The 18,695-nt window shown below is 36.7% G+C and overlaps 1 protein-coding gene across 1 annotated transcript in view; it reads right to left on the bottom strand.

The window, feature by feature from the left end:
• nphp4 (nephronophthisis 4) overlaps positions 1–18,695 on the bottom strand; it is a 200,718-nt gene that overhangs the window by 35,088 nt on the left and 146,935 nt on the right. Inside the window, exons 13-17 of the mRNA XM_052108606.1 lie at positions 16,843–16,991; positions 12,263–12,454; positions 8,502–8,692; positions 4,869–5,029; positions 3,121–3,301 (exon numbers count right to left, since the gene is read on the bottom strand). Coding sequence (XP_051964566.1) covers positions 3,121–3,301; positions 4,869–5,029; positions 8,502–8,692; positions 12,263–12,454; positions 16,843–16,991 — 874 coding nt within the window. The remainder of the gene's footprint in view (positions 1–3,120; positions 3,302–4,868; positions 5,030–8,501; positions 8,693–12,262; positions 12,455–16,842; positions 16,992–18,695) is intronic.

Genomic DNA, 18,695 nt, shown 5'->3' with positions numbered 1-18,695 from the left:
CAAGCTGAAGTTAATTAAAGAGGATTTCATTAGGAGTTTTTTCATTGCGTTTTCGCACACGACAAAATGTCAATCATTATGAGTCCAATTATAGAGGAATTTCATTAATTCCCAATAGCATTGCACTCCCGCTGTCCTATCTGAGCAGTAAATGTCGAAATGGAGCAGGATAAATAAATAAGACTTGAACCAATGTGGCATTAACAGCATGGCAGACATGTGACCTCCAACCTTATCAAAACCCAGACTTAATGTGCTCAATAGACTGATTAAGAGAATAAGCCATTTAACAAGACAATGACATTTGCATGTACATAATAGAGGCCCTTTTTCCAATAATTGTCTGTGCTTTGACCTAGCCAAACCTCTGAGGTGCTTTTCATGGATAAAAATCTCCACAAGCCTTCGAGAGTGAGTAAACCTCAATCTTTTGCTAATGGCTACCACTCATTAGGAAACAAATAAATGGACAATGCATTAATCCCAGCTTGAGATACGCTGTTTAGCAGCTTTGAGCCGCGTTGATTTGTGGGTTGTGGATGCGTTAATAGATTCCAACAGCTTAAAGCGAGAGACATAGAAAAGCTGATGGCTATCTAAATGTTTGACTGGGTAATTTCACAAGAAGCATTTGCGTTTTTCAAGAGGCCTTTAAGAAGGAGCTCAAGCAGATAAACATGAAGTCTGCCTGTGAAAAGCTTTTGACTCAGCTCTGATTTCCAGAGAGGAGAACAACTAAAATGCTTAAGAGAATTTTAATTGGTATGCGTTAGGCAGCAAGTTTTACTTGCGATCTCACTACCTCTCTTCCAACAATGTTCTTTTTCGTTATGATTCCCACTGAGTTACTTACGCAATGCTAATGAGCAAAAACATGCTACATCTTTAAATGAAAGTGTAAATTAACTGTAAATACTGTAAAAACAAAGTAAATAAAATATTTTACACATTCACTTCACCTAAAATAAATGTGATTGTTGGGCAGACATGAAGGGAATACATTTTTAGATTAATAGAGATCAGGAAAATCAGTAACAGTGAGTATTATGTTCATGTTCAGCCTAAACTATGGAAGACCTAAACAGCAAAGTTTAGTGCATTCCTATGACCTACAAATGTTTTTTCTCTGCATTTTTTTCCCCCAAAATTCTTTTTTCATCATATGTTTCCTCACAAAAAGTATATATTTCTCTCTGAGTTTTTTTTTCTCTCTCTCTCTCTCTCTCTAAAAAAAATATTTGTAGGACATAGGCTCAGCAAGGCACTATGAAACCTAAAACATTTCACCTAGTGAATTTGTTTTACACCTTGCAGTTAAGGGCTTTGTACAAAAATCTATTTGGTTGTGAATAAAATCACCTCTCATTGGTCAATAACACACAGAAGCTACAAAAAGATAAAATCTTTTAATCTTCTGCAGGTGTGCCACTAGCGGTCACGTACAACAAAGCAGCAAGATTTCTGTGCATGAGCTTGGAAAATGGTGCAGCTGTAAGACCTCCGTGAAGTTGGCACCCCATATAATTAAATAATCACCAAAACTATTTCATTCGTTTGTGCTGTGTTTGTGCTGATTTGTGCCGCAAAAATTAACGTTTGTGCTGGTTTGGTATTTGAGATATTAAGCATTCTTTTTTGGGCTGTGTGACGTCACTCTCTCCAACCCATCTCGCTCAAATTGATCCAAACCAGTGCTGGTCGTTTGTGCACGGTTTGTGCCATTAAAACAAACTTTGTAACTATTTCCCTTCCTTAGATATAGCAAAAATGTTTTCAGGAGTGGTGACGTCATTCTCCACCTCATGTTGTCTAAATCGCTCCAATCCAGTGTCATTCGTTTGTGCTCAATTTGTGTCATTAAAATGAACAATTTATCTATTTCCATTCCTTAGAATGCTCGATTTGTGCTGTTGGAAAACACTGTAACTGTGATCGTTTTTTAAATATAACAAAACAACTTTTTTAAAGAACAGTGACGTCACTCTCCACCCCATGTCATCTGAATCGCTCCAAACTGGTGTCATTCCTTTGTGCTCGATTTGTGCCGGTTTGTGCCGTTAAAATTAGCAATTTATCTATTTCCATTCCTAAATAACAAATATGATTCGGGCTGTGACGTCACTTGCCACCCCATGTCGTCCAAATCGATCCAAGCATTCGTTTGTGCTCAATTTGTGCTGTTGAAAGAAACAATCTAACTAATTCCATTACAAAGAAATAACAAAATTATCTCCCGAATCTTTGACGTCAGTCATGCATTTACCTCATCTCGTTCAATGTGCTCATTTTCTGACTCGTTTTTTTGTGCTTGCTCGGGGCAGGTTTCTTACCGTTGCTGTCATTGTTTTTATTTTTTAATATTGACAGTTTGATCATTGCAGTAACTTCACATATATTAACTATAACATACATTCACATATGCCCTGTATTTGTGAGTGAGGTAAAGTTAGTTTTACATTTGACATTCCTTTGACATTCCCGACAATTCCCATTAAACTCTCCGTGCAAATCACATTTTCAAGCCAAACCAACTTGGACATGCATGAATAGGTTTTCTTTGCCTAGCACAAAGCTGAATTAAATTTTTTTTTGCCATTTACATTTTATTAGCCCAATAAATCATTTAAACAATTTAACCATTTGATATTATAACACCACAACAAATATGAAATGTTCTTAAAAATATCCCTTTTGTGATACAAGACTCTTTTTGTAGAATTTACATTCTATATGTGTTCAAATAAATATAGTGTAAATGTTTGTAATATTCTAACTCCATTAAACTCAATGACCGTTTGACCTAGAGACATGAAACCAACTGTAAAACATTCAGAATATTATTCTTTATACAGCACAAGACTTGTTTTTGGGAGAACACATTCAGTCCTTTTTTACAGATTCAATTATCCCTCCAAGTGAGCAAGTGTTGCTTGCGGACTCTCTCCCAATGAAAATTAACTGGAAACTCGCAGCTACCACGTATTGTTTGAAACAGCCTATGTAGTCACAACTAATTGATGCTTCTTAAGCTATCGTAATGACTCGTAAATCTTCTTATCGTAAATATCATAAAGTTTTCTAGAAAATGTTATAACGCATGTTATGCCACACATTTCTTACCAACATTGCCAAGCCGCAGATGCAATATTCCTTTTACGGTGGTATAGACATTGATGGCTGGAATGGCCCCATGTTTGCTGTCATGCCTTCTGGTAAAGTTGGCATCCTGCAGATACTCAGTGGTGATTACTTCCAGCTCATGGTTCACCTGGACGGCCGCACGTCCTTGCCGCAACATATGCTGCAGATGTACACCACAAACAAATACAGTTGAAATACACAACACTGTCTGCAGCTACAGTCTGAAGCACATGTAAGAACCAGCTTTTTCTCTGCTTTTTATGCAAAGAAGCTTATGATCTGAATATTATCCCATACTCAGCGCAACTGTTCTAGAACTTGCACTCTGATTGGAAGGCTCATTAGTGAGAGCACCATTTTGTTTTCTTTATTTTCAATCAACTGAATCTATCTGGGTTACACAGTGTCCTAAGAAGGCACATCACAAAAACTGTAATTTTTCTGTCCACACTTAAGGTGAAAATGCAGTGCAATTTGTCACAATCAGAGCCACATCAGAACATGTTTGTTGCTTAATAAACTGTTATGTGTAGCAGTACTTTGGACCAATGAGATTTCAGTGTTGGTGGAAGCCATCCAGTGTGTTACAGCAGAAATATAAACCAATTGATTGACAAAATGCCCTGTTGCCCATCTGGTTAGAACAAAAACTCAAAAAGAGATTTTATAACCTGCCATGTTATTGTATTCACTTGGTTAGGTCAAAGTGTTCTGTTGAGTCTAGATTGCATTGATTTAGCCATGTAGAACAAAGAGTTAAAAAAACAAGCAAACACAACATCTACTGAGACATGTTACAGGCTACTGACAAATGCCACAATGTGATAACCTTGTGGTTTTGCCTGAAGTCTAAATTTCAGAAAAGGTCAGAATCCATGCAAAAGACAAACAGTCCAATTATGTTGATGTGATTGTATCTATTTCTTGTTTTGTTTTAACCTTTTTCAACCTCAACAGCTGACATTGTTGAGAACTCTAGCTAAGAGACCTGTGGTGGTGAGATCTAGGTGCAGGTGTCCTAAAGTATGACATGCATATTTCATAATTTCAACATTACACTCCCATCTGAGTTAGAATTATTGAGCACACTAAATAATACATTTGTCAAAAAGGTTTAGATGTGCAAGGGCGACTGTCTGTCGGAGTTAAACCCCTGTTTGAGCTGTGTTGGGCTATTAATGAGGGCAGTATTTGTGTCAAATGTCTGTGTACTGACCAGCTTGTGAGGTTATTCCCGAGCACTGCCATTGAGATACTGCTAGGCTGCTGCTAAGTAGAACTGTGTGAGATATGTTGGTTTATTATGTGAGGTGTTACATTACTGTTTTATCATTGAGGTGAAGCGTGTTTTGTTATTGCTACGGTGCTGTTAGTGTGCAGTATGCCGAGTCACAGAGTGTTTACATGCAGAATCATACACTGCTTATGTTTAATTAGTCTACAATATGTACGGTTACATAAACACCTTAAAGATGTTCAGGGAAAGGTCATAAATGGTTTAAGCTGTTAGCCACATTAAGCTAAAATGTGAAGACCTGTATAAGTCCTTATTGCTTATTCAAAGTGTGCATATCAAACCTGATATTTCAAATCCCTGGTTTTCTTTTACATTCTTAGTTTATTGATTTGTATACTAACTCTGTGTGTTTTTTAGACTTGATGCTAAGTGTTTTGTTGTACATGTAAACACACTCATTGTGTGCTAGATAATGTATTGTTTCCTCTACCTTGAGCTCCACAGCAGCTGAGCCAATCAGCATCAACGATTCACTGTCCCAGACATCAATTTGCAAGCAGTGGAGTGCCAGGTATCGTAGAAACCACACCCGCTCACCTGGCTTCAGGTATTGAGGGTCAACACGATACTGAAGCTGCAGTCCAGGGAAACCTACAGTAAGAAGAGAAGTACTGTACTGAATAAAGAATAAAGGTATGTGAAAAACAAGTAGGCCTACATATCAAAACACAAATTGAGAGAAAGAAAAATGTTTGATTAAAGATGAAAGATTCAATACTGCACACTAAACTAAATCTTCCATCCCCTAAAGTAAAAGTAAAAATTTTTTAAAAAAAAAGTTCTGCAGAATACAAGAGGAGTGATTTTAAAGGATGTCCCATTCTCTGAATTCATTGCATGTTAGACGCTCATTCACGTGTTTATTAGAGAAATTTGCACTGTGTCATTGTGAACGAGCTTCTCTAATGCACCCATGAACGTGCAAAGGTGAGCCATGGTGGGAAGGTTTTCACTGTAAAATGATTAGATATTGGGTTTTTTTCTCACCAAAATGTATTGTATGCTTTTAGAACACTTGGAATATGAAGGACAAGTCACATGGACTACTTTAATGACACTATTGGGACCTTTTAAACTTTAAAGTGAGTAAAACCAGTGAATGGGACACCATTTAAAGTACCTCCTTTTGTGTTTCCCCAGAAGAACAAAAGTCAGACGGGTTTGGAACAATATGAGGGTGAGTAAATAATGATAGATTTTCCATTTTTGTGTGAAGTAGTCTTATTATACAATAGTATAATGAGTAATAAAACAATATATCCAATTCTTTGAAGTAAACAAGCAGGACATTTATGTAGACAATCAAGATTGAGCTCAGCAAGTAAGTCTTCCTCTTGTTATGAAGCAATGAGACAGTGCAGTGTGTACCAGTTATCCTCATGTGTCCCGTTATCTAGGATGATTAAAAACTTTACATTGGGGGGGTGACACCTATGTGGCCAACTCAGATATGATGAGTGATATGGTATTTTGGCAGGGATTTGTAAAAAAAAATATATATATAATAATAATATTAAGCTTGAGATGATGGGCTAGCATCAAGATTTCAGAAATCCTCTATGAGATCACGGATGGGAGGAAATTGTACAAGCTGATTATGGTCAACCTAGTAAGATGAGCCATGTGACTGAATGACTGTTCTGGGTAATCGATATAAAAGGAGAATGGAGAAGGTCCAAGCACTGACCCCCATGGAATCCCAGTGGTAAGAGTGAGAGGTAATGAGAGTGAGCTTTTCCAGTTGACTTGGTACAAACTTTCATCCAGGTAGGAAATAAACCAGAAAAGCACTGACTTTTCTCTGCCATCAAAGAGATCAATAGTTTGTTATTGAGAGCACCAAATGTAATGAAAGATCCAGAAGAAACAGTAAGGAGTTAGAAGCTACGAAGTTACGGCAAGAAGAGCAGTATCAAACAGAACTCAAATAGACATCATAAACCTCAGATGCAGTATCAAACGTTGCAAGCAAAACGAGCAAATGGAAAGCAACAAAAGACTAAACTATATAGTGATTTTATGATGAACTATTTCAGGCAGAGGGACAAATTCTAAATTCTTTATTAGCTGAGAATGTGTGATGAGTAGATCTTATGCAACAGCTAGTAATTACTCAACAACAGCACATGATCCCACAGGATACAGATGCTCACTCCTCAAACATCAAAAGGCACTATATCATCATGCATCCTGTAATCTTTATTGCACTGTATGGCTCATTGTTTAACTGTGCAATGGTACTGTGTACTGTGGCAAAGTGTTTAAACACCTTTATAAAGTTGACTGCATGGACAGGGCTTGTATTTTCAGTAATATTAGCCTACATCTTTATGTATGACATTTTGTCTGCTGTAAAGCTTTAGAAACAAAAAAGGCGGAATGCAGGCTGTTAGAACTGATCCTCTTTTACCCCTGCATCGCTCAGTCGTGCTCACTTGCTCTATCACTTTCTCATTATCTGTCTCATTTCTTCCATTCTCTTACTCCGCAAGCCTATCTATCTTGGTCTTTAACCTTTTTTCCCATCTCTTGAATATCATTTCTGTTTTCTCTGTTGTTCATAGCAGGCAAATGAGAAGCTACCCACTCATCTTGAGAAAGCTAGCGACACATTCTTATGTAATATGTGTTCTACCTGATTGGATACTGTATCTAGCCAATTTGTAAAAGTGTACAAATTCAGTGGGGGGCAAATGTCAGAGACCACTAGTGACAATGATTTCTCTTATTTCATACAAATATTTTCATGAAATTATCAGCATTATAATTTTAGTGAAAAGTTTAATTAAACAATGAACATGCATTTCAGAATTTCTTAGAATTTGGTATGTCCTCTTTTTGCTAAAATGTCAGCATGCACTGGAGCTGACATGGACTCCACTATTTTTTCAGCAAAATCTGATGATCAGCATAATTTGTGAATGTTCCAAAGAGGGTCCTGTGCACTTCAGTGTAAGGAATCTGACCTAATTAACATGGTCAATGTCAGAAATAGGAGCTTATTTGATTAGTGACTTAGACATAATGCAGAAACATTAATGATATTTGTATTCATTTCACATCATAACATTTCTTTAAAACATGTCAAAATCCTAAAACATTGTTAACTTTCCGGTTACATTATTTTAATTCCAGATTTTCAATGTGGTCTCAGAAGTTTGGGCCCCACTGTAAATTATTGCAACAATCTTTGACCAAGTCTATCATGGTATAAAATAGGAGCCCTCCCTCTAGCTGTAGGCTTAGCTCAACATATAAAGGTGTTTTGAAACATCAGCTTTTGCTTGTTTTTGAGAAAATATTGATAAAAATAACTCGCATCAGGGGAAGGTAATAGATATTTTTGGCAGCCGTATGAACAGACCAAGCCAAAACTGATTTTTCAGCACCACCAAGTTCATCTCAAAGTCACTGTGCATCTTCACTTCCTTCAGCAGGACGCTGTGTATGAAGAGTCCTCCATTAAAAGCAATTACTGAACTTCAGCCAAGTGAAGTAAAACTTTAATTGCTCGATTTTGGAGCTTTATTCACTAAATTACTGCATGTGTTGTGTTTAAAAAAATGCCATAATTTTTAACACAGACATTGATAAAATTCATTAGAGCAACAAATGTGACACTGGTTAATTTACATTTATGATTTATATTACCATTAATATGCATCTATTTTCACAATTGGCAAGGATTCTTCAGAACAAAAAGGCAAGACAAGGTTGAAGGTTTAACTGAATAATTAAAAGAATTAAACAGAAAGTTGTAACTTTAAAATCTTATAAGATGATCCTTGTTTTAAACCATTGTAAAAATGACTATAAAATGCAAGCCTGTAACAAAATTTCTACTGATCATCATTGTCTATTAACAATGCATAAGAAATTATTTAACCATTGGTAAGATGCTTTAAAGAAGACCCCTGACCTGTGAACAACCCTTCAAGAGCACCCCTTACCTGTGGTAAAAATAACATGGATCTTGTGGCTTATTTCTTAATGAAATATATAGATAGTGTTTTGAAATGCTGGATTGAATCATAAAACATTAGCAGGGGGGAGGTAATCATACCAGAGCTTAGTGTGCCGTCCTTGTTGATAAGCGAGAGGACACATGGGTAATCAGGGTTGGATTTTATCTTGCTGTTCCTCTCCGGGTCAAGCAGCTTCAGACACTCAGTGGTGACTGGAGGGAAGCGGTAAAGCTGAAAGGTGAAATGGACAGAGTTCGGCCAGTCTGAATTAACACCAGCCTGAGGAACCCTAGAGAAAAGCAAATCATTTTGGGAATTACTGAAAAGCAACGATGACATGCACTGAGATACGACTGATATTGCAAATTGTATGAAAGAGATATTATGTTAGGAGTCAGTCTAAGTATACAGGATCAAAATCCCATCTAAAGTATTGATGTCACAGACCCAAAAATAATAAGCATGAATCAAAAAATAAGCACAGATAAAAAAAAATAATAAGTGCAATATTAAATACAAAAATGCATATAAAAATAATTGGTGCAGACCAAAAAATAAAAAGCATGAATCAAGGATATACAACCACATTTAATATATGCTGCAAAATATATGCATGCAATTGTATTACACTAAAATCTTGCTAACAAGCATATTGTTTACATTTTGAGGCTATTCTTTTAAAGCAACAAGTACTTTAACATTAACAGATTGGCCCCACTGACTTCCATTTTAAGTGCCTCACTGTAACCCAGATTTTTATTATTCTAATTTTTTTAAAGAGAAGGAGAGGCAAGTCTAAATAAATTTTCATGGTAATAAACATTATGCAACAAATGCTGTCGAGGGCTTCACTTGTATTGCACCCGGAATATTCCTTCAATAAGTAAAATGTAGACAAGTTTACCAAAAGATTTGAGCAAATATGCTTCCGAAAAGGTGACTTTAGCTGAAAGGTGAATAGTTTGCATCCTTGAACTTGGCCAGTCCAGTTAGAGTGAGGTAATGGAATTAGGATCTGTGTTATCATTCCTAAACACCAGGAGAACTAATGATTCATGTGGAAAGTAATTCTGACTATTGATCTCTTTTCACTTATAAGAAGAACATTTACAGAGTAGTCTTAAAAATGGGTTGTTTAATTCTAATGGCTAAAGATAGGGTGGAAAATGGTCATTAAATAATGCAGACAATGTTAAGCACTAAACATGAGTAACATTAGTGGTAAATGAATAATTTTAAGAACTTAAATGACAACCCCTTTAACATGCAATAATTAGTCATTCCATTAATCAACTACCATTAATACAGTTAATGATGAACATCTGCCTGCCTGAAACTGCTTAGCTGATCAAAAATGCTCAGTGGCTTTAGGTCATTCATTCACACCTGTAGGTTTAAAACCAACAGGCTAGGTTTAGAACCTCAGGCCAGATTCAATGTGTTACACAAACAAGAAGATAAACAAATATATAAATAAATAAATTAAATGATATAAATTAATTAATCAAAGTCCTAGGTGACATTTGTGAGCTGACAGGCAGTGTGAATAGCTTGTCTCCAGCCTCAGCAGAATGAATTAAAATGGAGGGACAGATTAGGGAGGGATGATTGCTTTCTTTTCTCTTTGTGAAGAAGATTAGCAATCAATCACTCAGAATTAGATAAGGATAGAAACTATTTAGAGTGCAGACAATTGGCATGCCCACTAAGTGCACTCACATCACAATTTTAGAGTTTAAGTGCTGTTTACTCAAAAAGACAGTTTTGACCTCTGGGCCAATCAAACTGCTTGAATTGATCAATTAAAGGTGCAGGCCTTAAAGCTACATAAGGTTTTAACATCAATTTTCATTTAGTAAACAAAGGGGTGGATTATTACAAAGCACAAGTGGAAAACTGAAATAATGAGAGTGAATGCAGCAATACACACACACAGACACAAAAACTGGAAACATTGTGTGCATGTCAACAACAAGGTTTGATGAAGTATTTGAATAGGAAGATTCATTTATCTAAAAAATGCACAGGTTTACTTCCTTTAGAAAACAGCGGGGGCCTGGGTAGCTCAGCAAGGAAAAATGCTGAGTACCACCCCTGGAGTTGCAAGTTTGAATCCAGGGTGTGCAGAGTGACTTCAGCCAGGTCTCCTAAGCAACCAAATTGGCCCAGTTGCTAGGGAGGGTAGAGTCACATGGGGTAACCTCCTTGTGGTCGCTATAATGTGGTTCGCTCTCAGTGGTGTGCGTGGTGAGATGTGCCTGGATGCCGTGAAGAATAGCGTGAAGACTCCACACACGCTATGTCTCCACAGTAATGCACTCAACAAGCCACTTGAAAAGATGCGTGGATTGACACTCTCAGACCCGGAGGCAACTGAGATTCGTCCTCTGCCACCCGGATTGAGGCGAGTCGCTACGCCACCACAAGGACTTAGAGCGCATTGGGAATTGGGCATTCCAAATTGGGAAGATAAGGGGAGAAAATCAAAAAGAAAAAGAAAATTTTTCGAGTAATTCTGTCTAATGGCCAATAGATTAATGTCATAGCTGTTGACTCACCAGCCTTGAAAATTAATTTCTCTGTGAACATGTTGGCATTCTTTATCTTAGCATAAAACAGCAGATAATGAGAAAATCTTAAACCTCACAATACAGCAGGACTTCATATTAACACTAAGACCCTGCAAATTGTAACTTAATTATTTATTAAAAATTTTATTGGTTATTCTTGTTTTCAATTCTATCATTAGTATGGTTTTTAAATACGTTCTTGTTGATTATTTAGATAATTATTTTAGGCTACATCATAATTTTTATTGTCAGAGAAAAATAATTAGAATCGTTCTCTTTACAACCTTTCCACAGCCCTGAGATCCCTTAATTTAATCACCTTCTCCTCTTGTTGAAAAGATATGATGACTTTGTAAAGACAGCGTGAGAGAGGCAGAGAGAAAGCAAGAGAAAAATACAGGGAGAGTTCTTTATATCCATCAAAACCTGATCTTAGAACAGAGAGGTGCTTGAGTCTTGAGACTTAAAAATTAAATTTGTGTTGCCAAGTTAGCATCAATGATTGTGTGCTTGAGTGATACATGCATCAATTGATCAGAACCAGATAGAAGTTAGCTAGAGATGTTATTATCTATAAATTATTTCAATTAGTTCAAAAAGCCAAACAGGGTACCACCCAAAATAACCAACCATAACAAAGAAATTGGTTAAGTAAATCGGATAAGAAGGACAAACAATGTCTATAATAACCTAAATGTATTTAAATTTCAGTTGAAAAGTGCCCTTGCACTCCCTTGCTCTCATCTAACACACACCAACACTCACACATGCTGACACTGACACAGATATTGTGCATAAGCACACGCACGCATGTATGTGCACACACAGACACGCACACACACACAAACACACACAAATAGAGACTCAGTAATGCGCATCACGTCTGCATTACCACCTCGGTGTGTGCATTATTTTTCAATAATTCAACGGGCCGCCGTCAGTATTCCTTACATATATGTTGTCTATAAGTGATGCAGGTTTATTGACTTCAACAGTATTCTTTAACGATATAACAGAAAATAGACTTTCGCCATCATTCATTGTGTATTCGTTTGGCTTCTTCAGTATTTTGTTTCCCACTTGAATGCGTGACACGTCATAGTAACTAATGCCCGACTCGGAGGAATGAGCTTCCAAGGTCCACTTGTATGCAGCAATAAAGAAAGAACATCCTTGGAGAAGAACACAAAAAGAACCAAGAAAGACTCCAATAAAACAGAGTCACTACGATGGTGTGACAAGCAGTTTTAATATCCAACACACACATATACAACCACATTCAAACTTGCCTGGTAAAGGCCAGGAACTGCAGAATAAGTGTGTTGGCCTGAAAAGGATCTGCCTCTTCTCTCCGGGGGTCAAAGTTCACAGGCTCTGAAGGATCAAGAACCTCAGCCACCTGGTTCTGGTGGTCCAGAATCTGAGGGAAACCAGAAGAAAAGAGCTGTGCCAGAGATCTGCGAGAAGTTGACCTACAGGAGCTGGGACAGAGAAATAACAGCATTACAGTTAACAATAGGTGGCCTGAATCAAAATGTCATATGTATTTAAAAAAACAGGAGTAAAAAGAATGTCAAGCAGCTGCACTGGTAACAAAAATATATAGGTATAGGGATGACCAATGGTTTAATTTACAGTCACATATATCTTAATATGACAAGCAACCAAGAAGAGTAAAAATTATTTCAAAACTAACTGATTGATACATGGAAAACATAGCCTGAAATGGCTTAAGGCAAGGTGTGGTGCAGTGAAGAAAGATCTGGTCAAGTAACCCAAAGGTTGTAGGTTCAAAGCCCATGTGGGACAAGGTGAACTGGTCCCATATCACAATTTTGCCCTTAAGCAAAGATACTTAAACCCATATTTATTAAAGGATTAAAGAACTGTCCCTGTAATAAGTGTGCTGTAAATTGATTAGTACACTTACTTACCTAAGCATTTTCTCACCAAACATCTGCACCAGTGAATCACACTGAGGCTCATTCAGCTCTCTGCACACCATAGATACTTAGTTACAATACTGTACTTATACACATACCTGTAGCATATGAGCTGCCAAGTGCTGTCAAAACAACACAGGATACAGATCAGTAAACAGATGTGACAGCCTGCTGTGCTTTATAGGGGGCATTTATAAAGCAATCCATAATCTCCCCACAGTATTCCAGATGTATCACTCTAAAAACCCCTTTAGCCACAACATGGATTGTACTTACTTAAAATAAAAAATAAGACATATTCTGAAATCCTGTGGAGTGATCTGGTTGTAAGAGCTGGTAATGTGCTGCTGTGAAATCTAAATAAGAACTCATACATGAAAGTTTTATGAGGCCAACATCAACTGCCTGTTTCTTATAGACCTCTGAAATGACTTCTCTAAAAGAATTGCATTGTCACAAGATAAAAGCATTTAAAATATTTCTCTTTAGACATAGAAAGAAAATTGCACATGGAAAGCAAAAGAAGTTATTAAATAAATGTGGGTGGTGGTGAATACGCTGTGGGCTTGGTACAGCACGAAAAGAGATAGGCTGGCCTACAGCATATGCAATTTAAAATGGTGTATTTTTTTTATTTATATAAATGCAGTTTATTTGCCAATTCATGGCTAGAACCTGCCTATTGCTTGTACAGCTCTGACAACAACTGATCTATCTACAAGTCAAGGAAACCAAAGAAAGAAATTAAATCATCTCTCTGTGGAAATGAGAAATGTCATAGATGTCACGGATATCTCACAGTTGTAAGACATTGATCCTTGACTCATTTGAAGCTGAATTAATTTGTGTCTCTCAAAGTTCAAAATCCACAATGCAAGGATACAAAATGAAATGAAGTTAGCAAATTTCTAAAAATATTTCCAATAAAACTTATGAGCAAACACCTCAGTAAAAACATTTGAGCCTTTATTAAAGCTGAATATGTTGTCATATTCAGAAAGTCTTAGAAGCTTTTTCAGCAGTATAGAACATCGGTTCTCAACTGGTGTATAGCAGGTCTGTTTTGATAGGGGCAGCAGGGCAAAAAAACAAAGGTAAATGCAAATAATGAAACGCAACCAACCACATAATCGTGCATTGTTAGCAAAGCAAAACAATCAACTTTTTAAAGAAAGTAAAAGTTTCCCAATTCTTTTGTTGTTGAGGTCAAATGCCACACATCCAATCCAAATTTAGAGTAAAGCTGGTGCAAATAAACTTTTCACTTGTAAATATGACTAATACGAATACAAAATTAAATTGTGTGTTTGGTTGGTAAATCACACTTTTGCCGTTTAGGCATTTACAAAATTGTCAATTGTCAAGTTCTTGGTCTATGTCATGACTATATTTTAGCATGTTGTTGGGTCTATGCAGTTCATGGTAATATTAATACATTTCATGTTTGATTTTAAGGACATTTCTGTTACTTTTCTATGATAACCAATTTTGGTACTGTGTTGGATCTCCACTTGATGTTCAATGTAAAATCTGAAGCGAAACCAGTTTAGCACTAGTAAAGAAAAGATCAAATATATGCAAGCTTAAGGACTACATGAATTAAATATGTTCTTCCAGCGACTCATGCATAATAAGGAAATACAAAAATTAAGCCCACATTTAAATCAGAGTCTTATAATTGCCAAAGACAAAGAGGAATATAATAGTATGGATCCTGGAAATTTTCTGGTTAATTAAACATTAAAAATCTTTGCTTACTATTTTCACACTCACCCACCTAATATTTTCTTCCCAGGATCCACACGTCAAAGAGTAGAGTAAGAATGAGAGAGAGTGTGAGAGAGAGAAAGAGAGAGAGAAGGAAGAGCAGACAGAGATAGAGTGAAACAGACAGAGCAATCATCTGTTTTTTAGTGTTATTGTGATTTGATGAGTACATCTGCATTTTTTTTCCAATTATGTGTTATTTCTTTAGCTCAATTTGTATGCGTTATTAAACCACACCTGCAATGATCACTGGTTTCTCGATCACTGGTTTCTCTATGACAATAGGCTCATTACCAACAATCCATTTAAAACTGTCTGACAAGCAACTTGAGATGTATTATGTAAAAGTTTTTTTGTAATATCCCAGGGAAACCGGGCCGGTCAACCCATTAGGTGACTTCGCTTTGGGGCGCCGATCTACCAAGTCAGTTTTAGCATGGGTCCAATCTGTGTGAAACAAAATGTGTTCTTGTGTGTTCCGATAACATATTTTGGTGCCCCCAGGGAACATATAAAGTGTGTACTAAATGCCTTACTATCAAACTACTCTTACTGTGTCTGTTATATCTATGTTTGGCAAAAACTGTGAGAGAAGTATGGCTAGTATGCCATTGTGAACATGGCCATAGACTCACGAGTGCAGGGTTCATGAATCGGAGCGATGCCCGGAGCGTGAATTAATCATTCTTTTGAGTCAGTTCTTCCCAATTAATATGTCTTAAAAATGGGTTGAATCATTGGAAGTGATTTGTCATGCAGTAAAACAGTAACAGGATGCTTTAGAAGACAGAAGACAAAAACAACGCTGAATTAAGTGGATATTTACTTACAATTCACTGAAACTAAACCTGCAGCTACATTCAATCATCATGTGTGTGTGCAGTCTGTGAACGATTATCTAAGGCAGGTAAAGACAATTTCTAAGTCAAAATACTAACATTACATGAAAGCACTTACAGTAAAAGTATAAAAAATTACCAAGCCAATACCATGTTTAATGGCATGTTCCTTGGGTAGCCTACCATTTAAATACCATGATATATATAAAAAAAAATACCAAGGTTTTACCATATTGTACCATCACTGTACAATAATACTGCCACAGCAGGCTTTTGAGAAAGATAACTTTGATAAACTTAATCTTTAATGTGAAAAAGTGTATGTTTTTAGTCCATAGTTTCATTAATTTTACACAATAAATATATATAGGTTACTAAAGAAAATGTTCAAATGATGCTGCTAAAATCACCAGAAATAGATCACCATTGCAGGGAAAATCTGACCAAATTAAAATCCCTGACATTAAAAAAAACTCACCAGCACTAAAAATTCACCAGAACTCCAAATGTAATAACTTAATTTGACTAACCTGGTTTGATATTCACTCTTTGAATTTAATTTCATGGGTCTCAATCAGACAAAACAACTAATTAATGGTGCACACAGTAAATCATTGTTCCTGTCATCTTGGACTTACAGTGACACATAGTGGTATGGACACTTTTCAGATACAGATGCCATTGTAGAAATTCACTACTCACAATCAGCCATGATTAGTTTAATTAAACTGTGAAATTGTCCAATGAGATTAAGCAAGAAGTATTCAGCTGGTCATATGATTCTAAAATGGCAGACCCAATGAGGGCACCCCTGTCCCATGAAAAAAAACAGCTTTTATAATTTACTGATATGACTAGAATCTCATGTGAATGGTCATCATTTCTTACATATGTTTAAATGTTTTGATTTTTATACAAAGTTCCTATTTTTAAAAAAGTAAAGTCATTCTACATAAATTGGTTCTGTGTTTTCTGGGTCTCTAAATACTGACCAGTCAACTGATTTAAAATGAATGAAGAATTTGGTCAGAATTTAGTTAATTATCTAACAATAAGCAGATCTACAGCACATGAACACTCTCCACTCGCAAACATTCTTCACCATGAAGAACTACACTGACATCAGTTATGATATGCTAAACTCAGTACACCAACATTTACATATGGAAGTCTTAAAGTACATATAAAATTAAATAATTTTTTGGAGGAAGAAACCTTGATTTACATTAAAAATGCTACAAAAGTATGGAATATGGCACCTTTAAAATATTATTATTTTGACCCTGTGGCGTTTGTGTCTGTATGTTGTGTAGTTCTCACCTTGCAGCATGGGTTCCAAGGGTGATGACGGGAGCATGCACTGGGTTGAAGGTCAACTCCTGCATTTCACCTTCTTCCTCATTTCTCTCTCCATCTCTCTCCTGTACACTCAACTCCATGTGTGCTATGCCACCAGCGCCAGGACGCTCCTAATTCAGTTTAAACCCACACACATGCACAGAAAGAGAGAAAACCGAAAAAAAATCAGGTGTCACTTTGGGCCAAAGTTCATCACCAAATCCTGCCAAACAGAAATGCAGAGGATTTACTAAGCTTTGGTTCTCTTTGATTGTCTCTGTCCGTGAGCCTCAGCAGAGCAGAGATTAAATCTGTAAAGAATATTCTGTATTGGAATCCTCCACATAAAGTGACACAGCACAGACACAAACAACTTGCATTGTGGGGTGGATTCACTTCAATCTAGTGCTACAGAGATGAAATGAAGACACAACAAGCACTTGAAAGAATCCCAATTATGGCACTTTCTATACTCCTTACCTAGTTTCAGCCTTAAGGCCAAAGTATACTTTGGTTGCCGCGTTGCCGATTGCTGCGAGTACAGTATGCGTGATGCAAATTTCACCATCAGCACAGTGCAAGCGGACGGTCCGTGCATGGTACAGATTTTCTCAAAACATGGACAGTCCTCGTTTGTGCGCATTTTTGATGCATGCGCCTGCCGTTGACTATTAAAAGAGTTTCACAAAGCAGTTGTAGTGGACATGCGTTAAATGCATTCATATTAAAATGCAGGCAAAAGAGTATACTTTGAAAGGCAACACGGTTGACTGCGGTTTCCAATCTAGAACGCAGAAAATTTAAGTGTACCCATGCCTTTTGACAGCAACTCCATGGACCAAAGACAGTCTGTTCACTTAATGTCTGATGTATATTGCTCACAAAAATGGCAAACAATTTCTCGATCTAGCATGCTCTAATTTGTGTTAGATGAATTTATGAAAATGTACAGAAATTCTAAAAGAAAGCCTGAACACATATCCTGTTTTGTTGGATTTTGCTGTACAGCTAGTCATGGACAGTCACTGCTATTATTTAAATGAGCTTTTTAATCTTTGTAGTCTATTGATATTTGGTATCAATAATGTCAGATAAACCCATCATTAAATTACACAAAAAAATTAAAACACATTGTGGGTTGTCGCTTGGCTAAAGTTAGCAGAAATGTGAACCACATTTTATGCAGATATTCAGTAGGCCTACTTGAAAAAGAAAAAGGGAAAAAAATGGTAAATGTCTACATTCTACATTTTAGTGTTGTTCTGCTATACTTGATAATTTTTTTTTACTAGCTTGTACTTTTCTGCTGCATTTTAGAACATTGTATTGCAGCACTTCTAATGTTACTGTCACTTTTTGATAGATTGCTTGTGTGGAAGCATTCATCATTAATAAGAAACTTTGGATAAAATTGTCTTCTCAGTGAATACATGCATACAGTATACATATACAGTACACATAACCATACAGAACACTATTCAGACTGTATCAAGTCTACTGAAAAAATTAATAAATAAAATAAAACATAATAAACACAATCAGCATGTCAGCCACACTGCAAGTGAATTTCAGCATCAGGGTGCTCAGAATTGTTGTCCAAAAGTGACTGATATTTCTAAACCAACTGAAACCAAAAAGTGCTAAATATACCTGTCGCTAGCAGGGCGGGGCCCAGCGGCGTCTGGGCAGAGTGAAGCCAGGAAGATAAGTGGTGAATGAGTTCCACCTGTGCGCTACTAGTGTTCCAGTAAGGGGCGGGAGTATTTAAGGAGAGGAGACAGTGGCAGATGGGGAGAGAGAGAAGTCTGAAGCTGTGTGTTTGTCGAGTGTTAGTG

The sequence above is a fragment of the Xyrauchen texanus genome, chromosome 37, assembly GCF_025860055.1.
Source record: "Xyrauchen texanus isolate HMW12.3.18 chromosome 37, RBS_HiC_50CHRs, whole genome shotgun sequence".
Taxonomy (NCBI): domain Eukaryota; kingdom Metazoa; phylum Chordata; class Actinopteri; order Cypriniformes; family Catostomidae; genus Xyrauchen; species Xyrauchen texanus.
This window is presented reverse-complemented; position numbering and strand designations above follow the sequence as displayed.